The sequence below is a fragment of the Dermacentor variabilis genome, chromosome 2 (assembly GCF_050947875.1).
Source record: "Dermacentor variabilis isolate Ectoservices chromosome 2, ASM5094787v1, whole genome shotgun sequence".
NCBI lineage: Eukaryota > Metazoa > Arthropoda > Arachnida > Ixodida > Ixodidae > Dermacentor > Dermacentor variabilis.
Genome location: NC_134569.1, coordinates 1,042,021 through 1,060,162, shown reverse-complemented (window position 1 = coordinate 1,060,162; position 18,142 = coordinate 1,042,021). Strand labels below are relative to the sequence as shown.

The 18,142-nt window shown below is 47.7% G+C and overlaps 1 protein-coding gene across 3 annotated transcripts in view; it reads right to left on the bottom strand.

The window, feature by feature from the left end:
* The window catches only part of LOC142571285 (golgin-45), a 125,062-nt gene that overhangs the window by 36,021 nt on the left and 70,899 nt on the right, over window positions 1-18,142 (bottom strand). Inside the window, exon 7 of one of the 3 annotated variants that reach the window (XM_075679525.1) lies at window positions 2,337-2,497. The exons of 1 other annotated variant lie outside the window; for it this stretch is intronic. In XM_075679525.1, coding sequence (XP_075535640.1) covers window positions 2,408-2,497 — 90 coding nt within the window. In that variant the 3' untranslated portion in view covers window positions 2,337-2,407. Of the gene's footprint in view, window positions 1-2,336; window positions 2,498-13,044; window positions 13,738-18,142 lie in introns of those variants that run through there. One more of the 3 variants, XM_075679523.1, reaches the window with a different exon arrangement.

The following is an 18,142-nucleotide window of genomic DNA, read 5'->3' as shown; positions in this document are numbered from 1 at the left end:
CTTGCCATGACCTTAGGTCTGAAATGGCATTGCTTGAAGCTAACACCACCACCATATTGATTATCGCGCAGCCTCGAGCCAGCGCTCTCGCACACAGATCCGCTGGCAGCTGTAGCCACACTGCGGCAACGCTAGGCCTAGCTACTTCGACGTTCGCTACTCTTCACTACCAAGCTTCTTGCTGTTCGGTGCCACATTTTTCATTGAAACAATTCACTGCTGTTAGCAATGACGTCATCTCCGCCTCTGTAATCCTCGCCAATGGCTTCGAAGCGAAGAAAGCGTGGCGCGTTGTATGTCGGTTCACACAAAAAAAACTTTGCCCCAATACAGCAGTCATAGGCGGTGAAGCATACCAGAAATTAGAAAGGGGCAATTTTCAAGGGACCATGGCGTGTTTCCTTTGATTATACACACATGCAACCGCCATCTCCTATCACATTACGAGCAGCAATTCACCTAATCACTGACTGTAATTTGTAAATACGTGTGAATAAATCTTCTGGAGCTTCCCACTCAGGTGTTAGCTCAGTGCACGTGCGCCACTGCCCCCAGGTAAGTCCTCCATTCAATTATCTTTCTTTAATTCGAACTTCCTTTCAAACAAATTTTCGGGCCCCTTTGAGTTATCGAGATTCAGCTGTAGTACGCAGAGTCGGCTCTTATTAAAGGAAACACCAAATTAGTACGCCAGCACTGACTACAGCTCAGTTCTATAAATGAAGGTCTGAGAAATATATTATTTTTATGAATAGAATTTCTGAATAGAATCAAGTGCCTTTTTTCCTCTTAAACTAATGAATTAGTGGCATTGTGTTGCACTGAATGCCAATTCAGTTCTCGGCTTAATAGTGGACTGGTGTTTTGGTGTAATGCTCTCCCCTTGACATGCAACAATTTCATGCAATAATTACTAGAAGGCACTCTGGCGCTAGTGTCTACAAGCTGCAATGGTAGCGGTTGTGCCAGCATGGGAATAATGGGAAGTACATGGATTTGCCTAAATTTCGTCCTTCTGGCTTCAAACGGCTTTGTAACTTTGTAAACTCATCATTTTCAACAACACACTGTGTAATAAGTAATTACAGAAACATTAAAATTGTCCGACTGCAGGATTTGAACAAAGGAGCTCTAGCACAGAAGCCGGATATTGAAACCATTAAACCAATGTACAGACAAGCGATGTGACACGCCCTTATGAATTTATCGCGGGCATGAGATGCCTTGAGACACTTGGCGCGTTTCGATTTGGCCACCTCGATAAGCTCAATCGTTGCAATTAGTAGTGACTGTGCGTGTTCAAGGCGTCATCTGCACCTCGAAGAGTATAGATTGTTCTGAAACTTACGACAATAAGATTTACATAGCGTAATATACAAAGCCACAAGAACGTCTGAATCCGCAAGCATGAAGATCAGACAAGTCTATGTACTTCCCATCATTTGCATGGTAGGACAACGACTGGAGCATCAGTTCACTCTAGTATATTGTAGGAAACTCTATGCCCCTTGTCCTATAACACCAAATCACGTGTTCTCGCCTATCCTCTCGTCCCCTTCCTCTGCGTAGCGCAGTTGCGGTGACTCTCGCCACTACCGTCCACTCCACCTTCACCATCCCTTCTCCCACTGTCGCGGCTCAGCCGCGGTGCCGGCAGCGGGCGCTCCTTGCCACCTCGCACGTGATTCACACGAGACATTCATTTGAGGGATCGCCAGCCATTTGTGAGCAGGCGTGAGTAAGAGCGGGGGCAAGAGAAAAAATCTGGACGCTTTTGCTCCTTGAATGGATGACACTGCCTAGGCACTACGGAAGAGCTTTCTTGTAGGCGTTTGTCCCTAGGCGTGCCGGCATTGCGGAGCGGGGTCGAGTTTGTTTACGCTCAAATGCTCACTGCCGCTGCAGTAATATAGGTGAAGCAGTGGGCACTGATGCCCGATTTGGCCACCGCTGTGTCGGACAGACTGTCTCGCACCTGCAGCGCTCGTGCTAAGTCAGTTGTGGCAGATCATAGCTTTCTCGCGCCTTACGGCGATGTACCTTGTAAATGCATCACCAATGTTTCTGTGGGAGCAGTAACGACCGTAGTAGTGCCCAAGCCGCATATAGCGGCGAATCGCGGTGTGTGCTGCCCAATCCGAAACACAGAACCGCCTCCGTTCGGCACTGCGTGTTCTGTATGTGGCTGCCTGTTGAAATAAGGCAGCAGCTGTGCTAAAAGATCAAATTAACAAGAAACGTAATTGTCAGTCAATTTTTTCAGAAATCTTTTATTTACTGCATAGAAAGTTTTGCTTTCCCATTTTCCTCCAAAATGCAAAACAGTTATCCCAACTTTACGGCAAGTGAGTTATCGTAAGGGCAATCTGGGCGACGGATCTTTCGTCCATCATGCAGATTGTCGGTACTATCGACTGGGCAGACCGCACGACCAGTGCTCTGTACGTAGCTGGCGTTCGTCCCCACATTCAGTGCGGTTTGCCACCTGTCCAAGAATCTGAAATATGGAGGGTCATGGCAAGTATGCAACGCTCACTAGCCCCCCCCCCCCCCCCCCCAACTTCTCGTTCAACCGCCCTCTCTCGCTTTCGTTTGCGAGACGGCTCGTCAGCTTTCAGAGCGTCGCATGACTCCTGCAAATAGATATGCGTCGACTCGGCACCAAACCGTAACTTTAGTCACCAGCGGACGTGTATCCAACATGATCTGCGTGCCTATCGGTGGCTAACTGGCCCGATCTTTGCACATGCTTCTGCACCCTACAAAATATTAGCTGCTTTTGTCGCTGTTCCCTCTGTCCATGTCGCTTTATCATTTCGGTTCGTCCTGTGGACCTGGACAAACCTTGTACCGAAACAGCAGTCCCAGCCGACGCGGTGCCATTCTGCAAATTGCGGCGTTCGGGTGCTGTGGGCACGATCGCCACATCGGGTTGACGTTGGGGAGCGCTTGTATCGACACAGTCGGGTTCTGGATGGTATGTATGCTGTGCGTGTCCCTGTTCAAACGGGGTGGTGGGTTGCGCTACCAAACTCTTGTTCTTATTTTGTCTAATGTCCTAGCTAGTTTTTTTTTTTTTAAGCACACACCCAAAGAATTCCCAGCTTTAAGCTTTCTGAACCACTACTGGGAACTTTTTGTAGGCCTCCATTGTTTGTGGTCTCCCTACTTTTCTGCCACCAAACCTCCAATTGCCTCTTGCTAATCTCTATTGCGGACATATTTACTTTCCCCCTGCTATCCCTCAACCCAAGGGCTTCAAGAAGGCCAGAGGACTCTAAGCTGCCAGCTGGGCAGATATCTTCACATTCCAACAAAACTTGTTCCATCATTTCCCTAGCTTTGCTGCAGCAAGCACATGCTTCTCCTTCCTTGCTGTGCCTGACTTTATAACTACGTGTTTTAAGGTATTTTGATCTCACTTCAAATAGTAAGGACCTTCCCTTTGAACTACCTATACACATACCTCACAGGCTCCAAAATGGAGTGTTGTGTGAGGAGGGTAAGAGAAACATGTGGCGAGAACAGGAGAACGTAGCTAACAACAAATCAAACAATTGAAAAAAAAAATCGACTAGAAAGACGCCGATTAACATCAAGCAAACGAAGAACAACAACAACGCTCTGTACGATCAGAAATGCACATGGCTCATCGAACTCCTGGCAAAGAACTGCAAACGCATGTATATTTATAAACTGCTTGCAAGGAGCGATAATGACGACAGCCAAGTCACATGGTACAAATGAAACATGTGCGCATAACTATGGAATCAATTTTTTAAATGTTTTTCTAAACAAGTCCAGATCATTAATTTCAACAATGTGGCTTGGAAGAACATTCCAAGCTGCTATTGCCAGAGGTAATGCAGATTTGTTAAATGCATTTGTGTGGCCATACACACGTGTGAAACTGTGTGCGTTATATAAGCGGCGAGATGTGCGAAATGGGCAGGAAAGGGGTGATGTAGTTGCGTGTTGACTGTGAGTGATTTTGCGCAGTAAGCAAAGCAGAGCTATCGTCCTAGATTCAAGAGATGGGAGTGATAGTGATTTCTTTATAGCAGTAACGCTAGAATGCCTACTGTAATCTTTTGCGATTAAATGTGTGGCATGGTTTTGAACAGATTCGAGAAAATTTATAAAATATTCCTGATGTGGCGACCAGATGGCGGAAGCGAATTCGAGCTGGGGACGAACAAAGGTTCTGTACACTATTTCACGAGTGGCTGAAGGGGCTTCACGTAGGTTTCGTTTTAGGTAACCAAGTGTGCTAGATGCTTTTGCTGAACCATGTTTTATATGCGCTTTCCATGATAAGTTTGTTGTAATATGAATACTGAGATATTTGTACAAGGGGGTGACAGTGACAACACTGTTATTTAGCGAGTAAGTGTAAAGAGAGTTAGTTTTCTTGCGGCTGATGGTCATTAATTAGCATTTTTCTGTATTTAGTGACATTTGCCATAGCGTGCACCAGTTTGTAATTTTATCTACATCTTTTTGAAGAGCAATGTGGTCGTCGGGTGTTTTAATTTGGCGATAAACTACACAATCGTCAGCAAATAATCTGACTGTTGATGTTATGTTGGATGGCAAATCATTTATGTAGATGAGAAACAATAGCGGACCCAGCACGCTACCTTGAGGTACACCAGATGACACATCAGCCAGGGAAGATGAGTGATTGTCAGTAAATGTAAACTGTTTGCGGGATGTGAGGAAGTTCCTTATCCATGATATTGTAAGGCTACCTAAATGTAATGATTATAATTTGGCTATTAATCTAGAGTGGGGAACGCGATCAAAAGCTTTGGCAGCTTTGGCAAAGTCAATAAAGATACTATCAATCTGGAAACCATTGTCTATGTATGTGAAAAGCTTGTTAGTGAATTCGATTAGTTGAGTCTGACACGTGGGCTTATCTTTATCAGGCGACCACGTTTCGCTGCTTAACAACTGCAATCGCACAGCGACGGACGCGCCTGCATGTATCCGACGTTTCTGGAAAGTTATCAATGCTTCTACCCGGCTGTCTGTTGTCGCCGAACCTTGTGTTATCTGATTTCATCGCGTAACGCGAATGGTGTAGAACTTTGTGGAAGGCACGCGGGTCCAAACGATTAGTCTGGAACATTCGACGACTGCTCTATAAAAGCCGACGCGCTTGACCCGCTGATCAGATTTCCGACGATCGCCGACTCTGTTCGCCGCTTTCGTTATGCTATAAATGTAGCCTGTTTTGTGGGCACAGGTTCGCCCAATAAAATCTAGTTTTGCCTTTCACAGTATTGCTACTGTGTTCTTAACATCACCACCACGTGACATCTGGTGGAGGTGCTTGTGCGTTCATGTACCGAACGCCCCCGCAAAGCCGCGATCCAAGCCCGAAGCACGAGGACAGAACCAACATCGCCCAAGACCAGCGTGCTAGCCGCAGACTGCAAGGACTGCCCCCAGAGCACGGACTTCTACCTGAGACGACAAAGAAGATCGCGGTCAAGACAACCCCAATGGCTGCCCCAGCGTCCCCCGTTATCCTACAACAACCTCGGGACCCACCAACCTTCCATGGAGCAGCGACTGAAGACCCGGAATCATGGCTGGAGACCTACGATCAAATCGCAACATTCAACAACTGGGACTCCGACGAGAAGCTGCGGCATGTCTACTTCGCCTTAGAAGACACCGCCAGAACTTGGTTTGAGAACAGGGAATCGACCTTGACAACGTGGGACCTGTTCCGTATCTGCTGCCTATGCACCTTTACAAGCGTCGTGCGCAAGGAAAGGGCTGAAGCTATGCTGGACGCCCGAGTGCAGCTGCCAAACGAGAATGTCGCCATCTTTACGGAAGAAATGAGCCGTTTGTTCCGCCACGCCGACCCGGATATGGCCGAGGAGAAGAAATTCCGCTTACTGATGCGTGGTGTAAAGGAGGAACTTTTCGCCGGGATGGTAAGAAGCCCACCGAAGACCGTCGACAAGTTTCTTCGTGAGGCGATGAACATTGAGAAGACACTCGACATCCGGAACCGGCAATTCGATCGCCGCACGAACTATACAAACTACGCCGGGGTTCAATCACTGGCCACCGACGACCTACGCGAGACTATCCGAGCTGTCGTGCGGGAGGAGCTACAAAAGCTGTTCCCATCATCACAGCCTCAAGTGGCTTCGATTGCCGACGCCGTGCGTGAGGAGATCTAACAACAGCTTGGAGTAGCCCCTGAATCGCCGCAGCCTCAGCTGCAAGCGATGACCTACACCGCCGTCGCGCGCCGTCAAGGTCCCCCTCCGCGATCGCGCCAGGGCCCTGTCACGCCGCAGTTCCGTCGTTGGCCGCCGCCGCAGCCAGCACGACCACCCGTCATCCAGCGCACCTACGCGAGGACGACGGACATTTGGCGCGCTCCTGATCACCGCCCGCTCTGCTACCACTGCGGAGAAGCGGGTCACGTCTACCGACGATGTCCATACCGGGAGATGGGACTGCGAGGTTTCGCCGTGAACGCTCCGCGCCCGCAGCAAGGTGAACGCCCCCGGGATATCGCCGACTACCTCGCCGCTACTCAGTGGAGCTCTCGACGACCGTCGCGTTCGCCATCAGCAGGCTGCTACCTGTCGCCGCAGCGCCGACCATACACTGGCCCAGCCCGGGGCCGGTCAGCGAACCCATATCCGGAAAACTAAAGGCAGCAACCGATGGAGGTGCGGTTGCTGTTCGTCGAACTGACGAAGATCCTCCGCCGCCGACGAAGACGCCGAAGAAACCATCTCGACGACATAATAACGACACGCCGCCATCCCGAGGAAGTCAAGAAGCCAAGACTACACCGACGAAAGACGACTTGACGATGCGACGTACCAGCTTCAGTTCAACACGACGCAGCCGTGATCCGACGCCAAGACCCAACTGCAATGCAAGACAAAGAACCACCGACCTCGACGTGCTTCTAGACGGCCACACAGTCACCGCCTTAGTCGACACAGGCGCCAATTACTCAGTCATGAGTGGACACATCGCCGTCCAGTTAAAGAAGGTTAAAACTGCATGGGAAGGCCCTCAAATTCGGACCGCTGGAGGACACCTGATTACGCCGACAGGAATGTGCACGGCAAGAATTACCATTCACGACCGCACTTACCCTGTCACCTTCGTTATCCTCCAATAGTGTTCACGAGACGTCATTCTCGGCATGGACTTCCTCAACCAACACGGCGCAGTCATCGACCTGAAGTCGAAGTCCATAACGCTGTCAGAAGATCATGCGATACCGCCGGAGAGCCCTCGTAGTCACCACGCCTTGAGTGTGCTCGAACATGAAGTGAGCATCCCGCCTCGCTCCAGCATTGTTATTTCGGTCGGTACCGAAACACTCGCTAACGTAGAAGGCGTCATCGAAGGTGACCAACGTCTACTGCTAGACCGTGAAATTTGCGTCGCAAGAAGGATCGCTCGACTGCACGGAGGAAACACGAAAGTGTTGCTGACAAACTTCAGCCAGGAGTTCAAGCACATCAACAAGGGCACGACGATCGCATACATCGAGGAAATTCTGGAAAACAGCAATGCGTTTGTCCTCTCGGATTCCGCCGCATCTACCCTGACGACCTTAGTTCCCGAGCCAGACTTCGACATAAATCCAAGTCTCCCCGCGATTAAACAACAACAGCTCAGAAGTCTACTTCAACGATACAAAGAGTGCTTTTCGACGTCATCAAGAATTCGACGAACCCCAGTCACAAAGCATCGCATAATAACCGAAGAGGGCGCTCGACCTCTCCGCCAGAGCCCATACTGAGTTTCGACGCGAGAATGCGAAGCTATAAGGCACCAAGTCGACGAAATGCGGCGCGACGACATCATCCAGCCGTATAAAAGCCCGTGGGCATCTCCTGTAGTCTTGGTGAAAAAAAAGGACGGAACCCTGCGTTTCTGCGTCGATTATCGTCGTCTGAACAAGATCAGGAAGAAGGACGTATACCCCCTCCCACGGATAGACGACGCACTGGATCGGCTCTGCAACGCTAAATACTTCTCGTCAATGGACCTCAAGTCTGGCTATTGGCAAATACAAGTCGACGAAAGAGATCGCGAAAAGACAGCCTTCATCACCCCAGACGGCCTCTACGAGTTCAAGGTTATGCCATTCGGACTGTGCTCGGCGCCTGCAACGTTCCAGCGCGTGATGGACACGGTTTTAGCAGGATTGAAGTGGCAGACCTGTCTCGTTTACTTGGATGACGTCGTCGTCTTCGCCGGAAATTTCGACGATCACCTGAGGCGGCTTGCGACAGTACTAGAGGCCATCAAGTCATCAGGGCTCACTCTGAAGGCGGAAAAGTGCCGATTCGCTTACGATGAGCTTTGTTTCTAGGCCACGTCATCAGCAAATCAGGAGTACGCCCCGACCCACAGAAGACAGCTGCCATCGCAAGGTTCCCGCAGCCAACCGACAAGAAGGCAGTGCGCAGATTTCTTGGCATGTGTGCCTACTATAGGCGCTTTGTCAAGGACTTTTCACACATCGCTGGCCGCTAACACATCTAACCAAATGTGATGTCGCGTTCAAGTGGGAAACGCCGCAGGCCAAGGCATTTCAAGAACTCAAACGACGCATGCAGTCGCCGCCGGTACTTGCACACTTCGACGAGGACGCCGATACCGAAATCCACACTGACGCCAGTAGCCTAGGCCTCGGTGCCGTCCTAGTTCAGAGGAAAGAAGGACTTGAACGGGTGATATCGTATGCTAGCCGGTCGCTGTCAAAAGCGGAAAGCAATTATTCTACGACTGAAAAGGAATGCCTCGCCATCATTTGGGCTACAGCTAAATTCCGCCCTTACCTCTATGGCAGGCCATTCAAAGTCGTCAGCGACCACCACGCATTGTGTTGGCTAGCTAACTTAAAGGACCCTTCAGGACGGCTGGCGCGGTGGAGCCTCAGACTACAAGAATATGACGTCACGGTAATATACAAGTCCGGAAGAAAACACTCCGACGCCGACTGCTTATCACGCGCCCCCATCGATCCCCCGCCGCAAGACGACGAGGACGACGACGCCTTCCTTGGGATAATAAGCGCGGAAGACTTCACTAAACAGCAACGAGCAGACCCGGAGCTAAAAGGCCTCGTCGAGTATTTGGAAGGGAACACCGACGTTGTCCCTAGGGCATTTAAGCGCGGGTTTTCTTCGTTCACGCTACAAAACAACCTGCTCGTGAAGAAGAACTTCTCACCAGTCCGCGCCAGCTACCTTCTTGTTGTACCCTCAGCGCTGCGTCCAGAAATACTGCACGCCCTACACGACGATCCAACCGCTGGGCACCTGGGGTTCTCCCGGACGCTGTCGAGAATACAGGAAAGGTATTACTGGCCGCGTCTGACCGCCGACGTCGCCCATTACGTCAAGACATGCCGAGACTGTCAACGACGCAAGACACCACCGACAAGGCCAGCAGGATTACTACAGCCGATCGAACCTCCTCGCCGACCATTCCAGCAGATTGGGATGGATTTGTTGGGGCCGTTTCCGATGTCAACATCCGGGAATAAGTGGATCGTCGTGGCGACGGACTATCTCACCCGCTTCGCCGAAACTAAAGCTCTACCAAAAGGCAGCGCAGCCGAAGTGGCGAAATTTTTCGTCGAGAACATCCTGCTGCGACATGGTGCTCCAGAAGCCCTCATCACCGACAGAGGGACGGCTTTTACAGCAGAGCTCACCCAGGCCATTCTGCAGTATAGCCAGACAAGCCACAGGAGGACAACTGCCTACCATCCGCAGAAGAATGGTCTCACGGAGCGCCAAAACAAGACCCTCGCCGACATGCTAGCAATGTACGTCGACGTCGAGCACAAGACGTGGGACGCGGTCCTGCCGTATGTAACCTTCGCTTACAACACGGCAGTGCAAGAAACAACACAGATCACGCCGTTTAAGCTGGTTTACGGCAGGATCCCAACAACGACGCTCGACGCCATGCTGCCCCACGTCACTGACGAAGAGAATGTTGACGTCGCTAGCTATCTGCAGCGCGCCGAAGAAGCCCGACAGCTCGCCCGCCTACGGATCAAAAACCAACAGAGGACCGACAGCCTACACTACAACCTCCGACGACGCTTCGTCGAGTACCAACCCGACGACCGTGTTTGGGTTTGGACACCGATACGCCGACGAGGTCTGAGTGAGAAACTATTGCGCCGCTATTTCGGACCCTACAAGGTCATTCGACGTATTGGCGCACTGGACTATGAGGTCGTGCCAGACAGAATTTCACATTCACAGCGGCGCCGCGCACGATCTGAAGTGGTCCACGTGGTGCGTCTGAAACCCTTTTACGGACGCTGACGAACTTCCTTATTTTATTGTTTTCTTTGCTACGGGTGTTCTTTATTACTTTCGTCTGTATGCAGCATCGGGTCGATGCTTTTTAAGAGGGGGGTGTTGACACGTGTGCTTATCTTTATCGGGCGACCACGTTTCGCCGCTTAACAACTGTAATCGCACAGCGACGGACGCGCCTGCATGTATCCGACGTTTCTGGAAAGTTATCGATGCTTCTACCCGGCTGTCTGTTGTCGCCGAACCTTGTGTTATCTGACTTCATCGCGTAACGCGAATGGTGTAGAACTTTGTGGAAGGCACGCGGGTCCAAACGATTAGTCTGGAACATTCGACGACTGCTCTATAAAAGCCGACGCGCTTGACCCGCTCATCAGATTTCCGACGATCGCAGACTCTGTTCGCCGCTTTCGTTGTGCTATAAGTGTAGCCTGTTTTGTGGGCACAGGTTCGCCCAATAAAATCTAGTTTTGCCTTTCACAGTATTGCTACTGTGTTCTTAACGTCACCACCACGTGACAAGTCTCACAGGAAAGTCCTTTCCTAAAACCGTGTTGCTTTGGATAAAAGAAATTGTTAGCTTCTAAGTTCTGCACAATATTAGATGCTATGACATGATCTAGTAATTTACATGGAGCGCTTGTTAATGATATGGGTCGGTAATTACTTATCTTACTTTTATCACCAGACTTAAAGATGGGAATGATTTTCTCGATTTTCCAGTCACATGGTAGTTCCCCTGTGGATAAGGATTGCTCAAAAATGTGTGATAGGATGGGGGCTGTATATGTGGATGTATGCTTTATAATTTTATTATTTATACCATCAACGCCGGCTGAGGTAGAGACCTTTAGTTTCTTAATTGGAGATGAGATGCCGGAGGCATCAAATCTTTATTGGTGCCATATACCTGTAGTTTACGTCTGCGATTGCGGGAATGGTAGAGTAATCCTCGCGTGTAAACACTGAGATAAAAAAATTATTAAAAGCAACTGAGGATTTTTCTGAAATAGGTGCTCCGGTATTGTCTTGGAGTGAAATTCAGCCCGAGTTTTTTCGAGGGGAAATCACTGCCCAGAATTTTTTAGGGTTATCTTGTATCATGAATTGGTGGTCATGTGAAAAGAATTTGTGCTTAGTGCTACGAATGTTACAGCAATAATCTTTTTCGGACTCTTTATGTTTTAACCATGCCACTGCGGTTCCTTGCCTCTCAGCAATTCTGAACAGGTGTTTCTTTTTATTTTTTAATGAGCGTAGCGTCCTGTGATACCATAATTTTGAACAATTCACCCGGAAGTGAATTAGCGGAATATGAGCATGTGTAAGCTGCATTAGTGTTTCCTTAAAGAGTTTCCAGTTTTCCTCAACAGGTCGGGAAACAAAATTACGTATGAACGAGCTGTAGAAATTCTCTAAACCTATGTTGATGGTAGTGAAATCAGCCTTTTTATAATTAAATGTGCACTTAGGTGTCGTAGTGCATTTGTATAAGGGTAGTTCTATTGTAAGGTTAACAAGTAGATGATCACTAAAACCAGGCATCAAAGAAACTGATGCAACTGTTTCAGGGATGGATGTGAAAATGAGGTCAAAAACATTATTGCCACTGATGGGTTCCTAAATCATTTGCACTAGAGAAAAGTCTGGTGCAAGCACTACGAAATCGTTGGAGTGTTGGCAGGGTGACGTTAGGTTAGCCCAGTCAATTTCGGGGTAATTAAAATCACCAAATAAGAATATGCTAGCTTTAGGAAATTTCGTAGTAATTTCGCAAAGATTTTCATACAGATAAGACGTGAACGTTTATGTGCTGTCTGGTGGTTGATAACATATTCCAAATAACCTGAGAATACGAAGATGGATCGCAGGCCCAAGTTATTTCAAGTGGGCTTGCAATTTCAAGTGGAAAGGCAGTAATGTTTTTTTTACGGCTATTAATACCCGGCCCCCCCTTCTTGCATCCCTGCCTTTATGATAGATGCTGTAGTCAACTGATGGTTGTAGGACTTCGTCATCAGTGATATCGGAGTGGAGCCATGTTTCTGTGAGTAGTAGAATATCACAATTGCTGTTCTCTAGATGCAAGCAAACTTCGACACGTTTTGAGAGTAAACTGTGCATATTCGTGAAAGATATCAAAATCTGCGCTACAGCGTTATAGACACTTGGATTACGAGGTGGATGACAATCTGATGAGACTGCTGGCTTTTGAAACTGCTGTCTAGATGATTGAATAACGCTGTCAGTGTCAGCACAGTAAGTGAACACGGTATTCTCTATCTGCAGTTTATCAATGGCTAACTTAAACGGCACATCTTTGGACTTTGCAAATTCTATTAACGTTCTTCTGGCTACTCGTGTTTGCAATGAAAAGTCTTCGCGAACAGCAAAATTTGTATTTTTGAACTTATAACCTTTTTCAATTACTCTTTGCTTATCCTTGAAGAAGGTGAATTTAGTAATAATCAGTCTACATTTACCCACTTGATATTTGCCAAGATGATTCGCACGGTCAACTTGCGAAGATTCAACTGCAATGCCAAGCTCTTTTGAACAAACAGCAATGACTTCGTCTTCTGACGCTGACCCTGTATCATTGGAATCATTGGGGATGCCAAAAAAGAGGAGATTACATCACCTTATTCGATTTTCCGTATCATCGCATCTTGATTCAATAGTCTTAATTTGCTCAGATATTGAATTAATAGCTTCAGACGAGCGGAGTGCAATGCACCTTGCTTTTTTTTTTTTTCAGCGATGACGTGTCAACCTCAAGAACACGTCTTCTTGAAGATAGCTGTTGCAGTCCCACGTTCACAGATGCTTGCCAGTGCTTAAGCACGTGTAAATCACTACACATATCTGCCTGCCCGCTTTCAATCCTTGTTACGGTTTCTAAAACAGTAGTTAACAATTCTTTGGTAGAAGGTCCTGGATTTGTCTCGACATCACCAGATAGAAGCAGAGCCATTATTTTAACACATATTGCTACACAGCTGCTACAATGCTTGCACAAGTTAGAGAGCTCAGTGGGGCACAACACCCCGAATAGGCAACAGTTGCTACTCCAAACGGAAAAACAATCAAGGTATCTAACCTGAAACATTATTAAGGGTGAGTGCACCATTCCTGCAGCGGTGTTGTGCCCCAGTGAAGTGCTTGCCAAGGAATCCTTATGCAGACTGCGGCCGAGATTGATAGCGGAAGCGATAGACATAGTTCCAGGTTGCCAGCAAATGTGGGAAGTCCAGCGAAAAAGCACTGGTGGCGTCCAATAGTCGAATAGATCCGGGGGAGGCCAGCTTGTTGACGCATCCGCAGTGCATGCAGCATCAGTCATTGAAGCTGCCGGGCACGCAGCCACGGGCATAATCGTCAGCACGGCCACCTGAAACATTATTAAGGGTGAGTGCGCCATTTCTGCAGTGGTGTTGTGCCCCAGTGAAGTGCTTGCCGAGGAATCCTTATGTAGACTGAGGCCGAGATTGATAACGGAAGCAGTAGACGTAGTTCCAGGTTGCCAGCAAACGTGGGAAGTCCAGCCAAAAAGCACTGGTGGGGTCCAATAGTCGAATAGGTCCGGGGGAAGCCAGCTTATTGACGCATCCACAGTGCATGCAGCAGCAGTCATTGAAGCTGCCAAGCACGCAGCCACGGGCACAATCGTCAGCATGGCCACCAGAAACATTACTAAGGGTGAGTGCACCATTCCTGTAGCGGTGTTGTGCCCCCTTCAAATTATTTCTTTCCTGATTTCATTTTTTTCTTTTTAGGTAGCTACTCATAGCAGGTTTTTTCCATTAGCGCCACCCATGAGATTGTCTCAGCCTCATGGACATTGCGTTTGACGTTCTTTGTTGCCATGTTCCTTACCATACCGGTCGCATACTTGCTGGTAAGCTTCCTAGTTCTTTTCCTCTACAATGAGTCAATCTTTTCATGCACAAATAATTAAACATGTTCGCAACACATTTACTTTCTTTCATATTCCCCAGTCGTTCAAAACCAATTTTACTCTGAGCTTCCCTCCCTTCAAAACTTGTCCAGCCCATATCACCCTGCATAACTTCACTTGTATTTTTCCTGTGAGCGCCCAATGCAAGGCATTCCACTGACCTTTGGTTGCCATCAAGTTCTGATTGTACCCCTGATTTCAAGCAAACAACTGCATTTCCAAATGTAAGTCCTGGAACCATTACACCTTTCCACATACTCTAGAGCAGTTCATACCTATTGTATCCCCATTGCGCTCTGTGTTTCGTTATGGCCGCATTTCTCTTCCCCTTTGCCATTACTGTTTTTGCTGTGTTTCCATATATCTATTGCCTTCACTTATTCATACACCAAAGAATTTGTATTTTTTTAACTAAGGTATTGCCTGGCCCTGTATTGGCACTGTTGACTGTTTTCACCGAATACCATAAAACCTTATCTGTTAACGCTCAATTTTAATCTAAATTGTTACATTCCTGTTCAAAGATATTAGCCAGACATATCACTTTGCTAGTTAGCAACAAACACAATGTCGTCCGAACAAATAAAGCCTGGCAGCTGCTGCTCTATGACTGTGCCTGCCTGTTTGCATGAGAGATTAAACCCGATGCTGGTTCCTTCAAGCGCCCTTTTCATCTTTACCATGTACATCATAAACAGCAGCGAGGATAAAAGGCACCCCTGGCTCAGTCCCTTGGTGATATCAACTTTATCCTCGCTCCTGATCCCTTTCCATTCAACACAAATGGCATTTTCTAGGTAAATCTCCCTCAAAAGCTCTATTCAGTTGCTGCCTATGCCTTCCCCTTCCAGAATATCCTACAAAATGTTGAGGTCTATGTTGTCATACACTCCGGTGATGTCTAAAAAAAAGTCGCCTGTAATGGTCTCTTTTCTTCTCTGGCTTCTCTCCACTTAGGAATTTTCCTTTCAGCTTTCTTCCAGTTCAAATTTCTCAGCACCAGCTCTTTTTCCATCTTGTTCTCGTTCATGCTTTTTTTCCCTCACCTCGCTATTGCCTTGAAATGATTTGGCTGTTATTTTTCAGATCTACTTTAATGCTGCCTCTCCTTCCAGTTGGCTTCCATTTTCGTCTAGGATATGTTGTTCTATAGTTCCAGACTTCCTGCCTGCGTCCCATATGCAGCGCCCTCGACGATTCTTTTGTGCAGCAAATGAAGTGAAACGCTTGCTTGGACGGCATTGAGCACGACGGGATCCATAGCGCACGCAACATGTGGCACGGTGCGGGTCTCTACACCAAATATATTGAATATTCGAACAACCTAACAGCAGATATTCCATTCGCGAATAGAACTATTCGAACATTCACTATTCGATTAAGTGATATTCCATATTCACACACCCCTAGTTAATATCTCTGATTAGCCTTACCGCATTTTTTATTCACTGCGGCATGTTCTGTGCATGACTTCAGCGACACATAAGCTGATCAATATTTTTTTGAACAATCCGACTCTGTAACAAGCTTCCTGGTGAGAAGATGTATTTCCTCATGCTATCTATAATGCTTCTTTTTAAAAGCCGATATTGTTACGACACAACCAAGAGTGGTGCCAGTCAGAAGGAGATTTGACGTGCAGAGGTGCAATCAGTCTCGACAGCCATCTTGTTTTTGCATTGTTGTCTCCCTTGTGAATATTGTAAATACATCTTTATATGTGACTTCTGCAATGTAACAAATTGGCAGAGGTGCGAGGTACCAACAAGAAAAACAACGGAGCTCCGCAGTGGTCGTCACCTCTGACTGGACAACATGACGGATGAAACAGGACCCGACATGGCACAGCCCACATCAATGCCTACAACCCCGACGGTTGTGCTGGCTCTGCTGCAGGATCCAAGAACGTTCTGCGGCACCGTCCACCTTGACATGGAAGAGTGGATTGCCACATATGAACGTGTAAGTGCCCACGACAAATGGGATCTAACCACGGCGAAGGTGTGATATGACAACCATGAGGAAGAGCTGGACAACTAGGACATGTGCAAACAGAATCTGAGGGATTTATTCAGGCGTCCCGCTGGGCGGAGGAGCACCGCTAAGAAAGAACTAGAGACCCGTGCCCAGACGCCCACAGAATCATACGTTTCTTACATTGAGGACGTGCTGGCTCTGTGCCATAAGGCCGACAGCGATATGGCCGAGTCGGACAAGGTTGGGCATGGACTGAAGGGGATCGCTGACAATGATTTCAACCTGCTCATGTGGAAAAGCTGTGAAATGGTACAGGACATCATAAAAGAGTATCAACGCTTTGAGCAGGCCAAGAGCTGTCGCGTTGCAATGACATTCACACGTCTGCCGAACACATGTGCAACATCACATCAGATGACCTGACACGGATAATGCGGTGACAACATGAAGCCAGGGCTCCTGCAGCCCTTTTTTTCCTGTCCCAGTGAACCGAACAATTTGCCTACAGAACCATTTGTGCAGGCAATAGTCCACGAAGAACTCACTAATCTTAGAGTTCATTCTATGGCACTGCCGCTTCACAGTTGTCTCATGCTCCAGGTCCATCGACTGAAATCCAGCCGAGTGACAAACCGCACATCATCATTATCATCATCATCCTCATCATCATCATCATCAGCCTGGTTACGCCCACTGCAGGGCAAAGGCCTCTCCCATACTTCTCCAACAACCCCAGTCATGTACTAATTGTGGCCATGTCGTCCCTGCAAACTTCTTAATCTCATCCGCCCACCCAACTTTCTGCCGCCCCCTGCTATGCTTCCCTTCGCTTGGAATCCAGTCTGTAACCATTATTGACAATCGGTTATCTTCCTTCCTCATTACATGTCCTGCCCATGCCCCCCATTTCTTTTTCTTGATTTCAACTAAAATATCATTAACTCGTGTTTGTTCCCTCACCCAATCTGCTCTTTTCTTATCCCTTAACGTTACGCCCATCATTCTTCTTTCCATAACTCGTTGCGTCGTCCTCAATTTAAGTAGAACCCTTTTCGTAAGCCTCCAGGTTTCTGCCCTGTAGGTCAGTACTGGTAAGACACAGCTATCATACACTTTTCTCTTGAGGGATAATGGCAACCTGCTGTTCATGATCTGAGAATGCCTGCCAAACGCACCCCAGCCCATTCTTATTTTTCTGATTATTTCCATCTCATGATCCGGATCTGCCGTCACTACCTGCCCTAAGTAGATGTATTCCCTTACCACTTCCAGTGCCTCGCTACCTATTGTAAATTGCTGTTATTTTCCGAGACTGTTAAACATTACTTTAGTTTTCTGCAGATTAATTTTTAGACCCGCTCTTCTGCTTTGCCTGTCCAGGTCAGTGAGCATGCATTGCAATTGGTCCCCTGAGTTACTAAGCGAGGCAATATCATCAGCGAATCGCAAGTTACTAAGGTCTTCTCCATTAACTTTTATCCCCAATTCTTCCCAATCCAGGTCTCTGAATACCTCCTGTAAACACACTATGAATAGCATTGGAGAGATCTATCTCCCTGCCTGACGCCTTTCTTTATTGGGATTTTGTTGCTTTCTTTATGGAGGACTACAGTGGCTGTGGAGCCGGATAGATATCTTTCATTATTTTTACGTACGGCTCGTCTACACCCTGATTCCGTAATGCCTCCATGACTGCTGAGGTTTCGACAGAATCGAACGCTTTCTCGTAATCAATGAAAGCTATATATACGGGTTGGTTATATTTCCACACATTTCTCTATCACCTGATTGACAGTGTGAATATGGTCTAATGTTGAGCAGCCTTTACGGAATCCTGCCTGGTCCTTTGCTTGACAGAAGA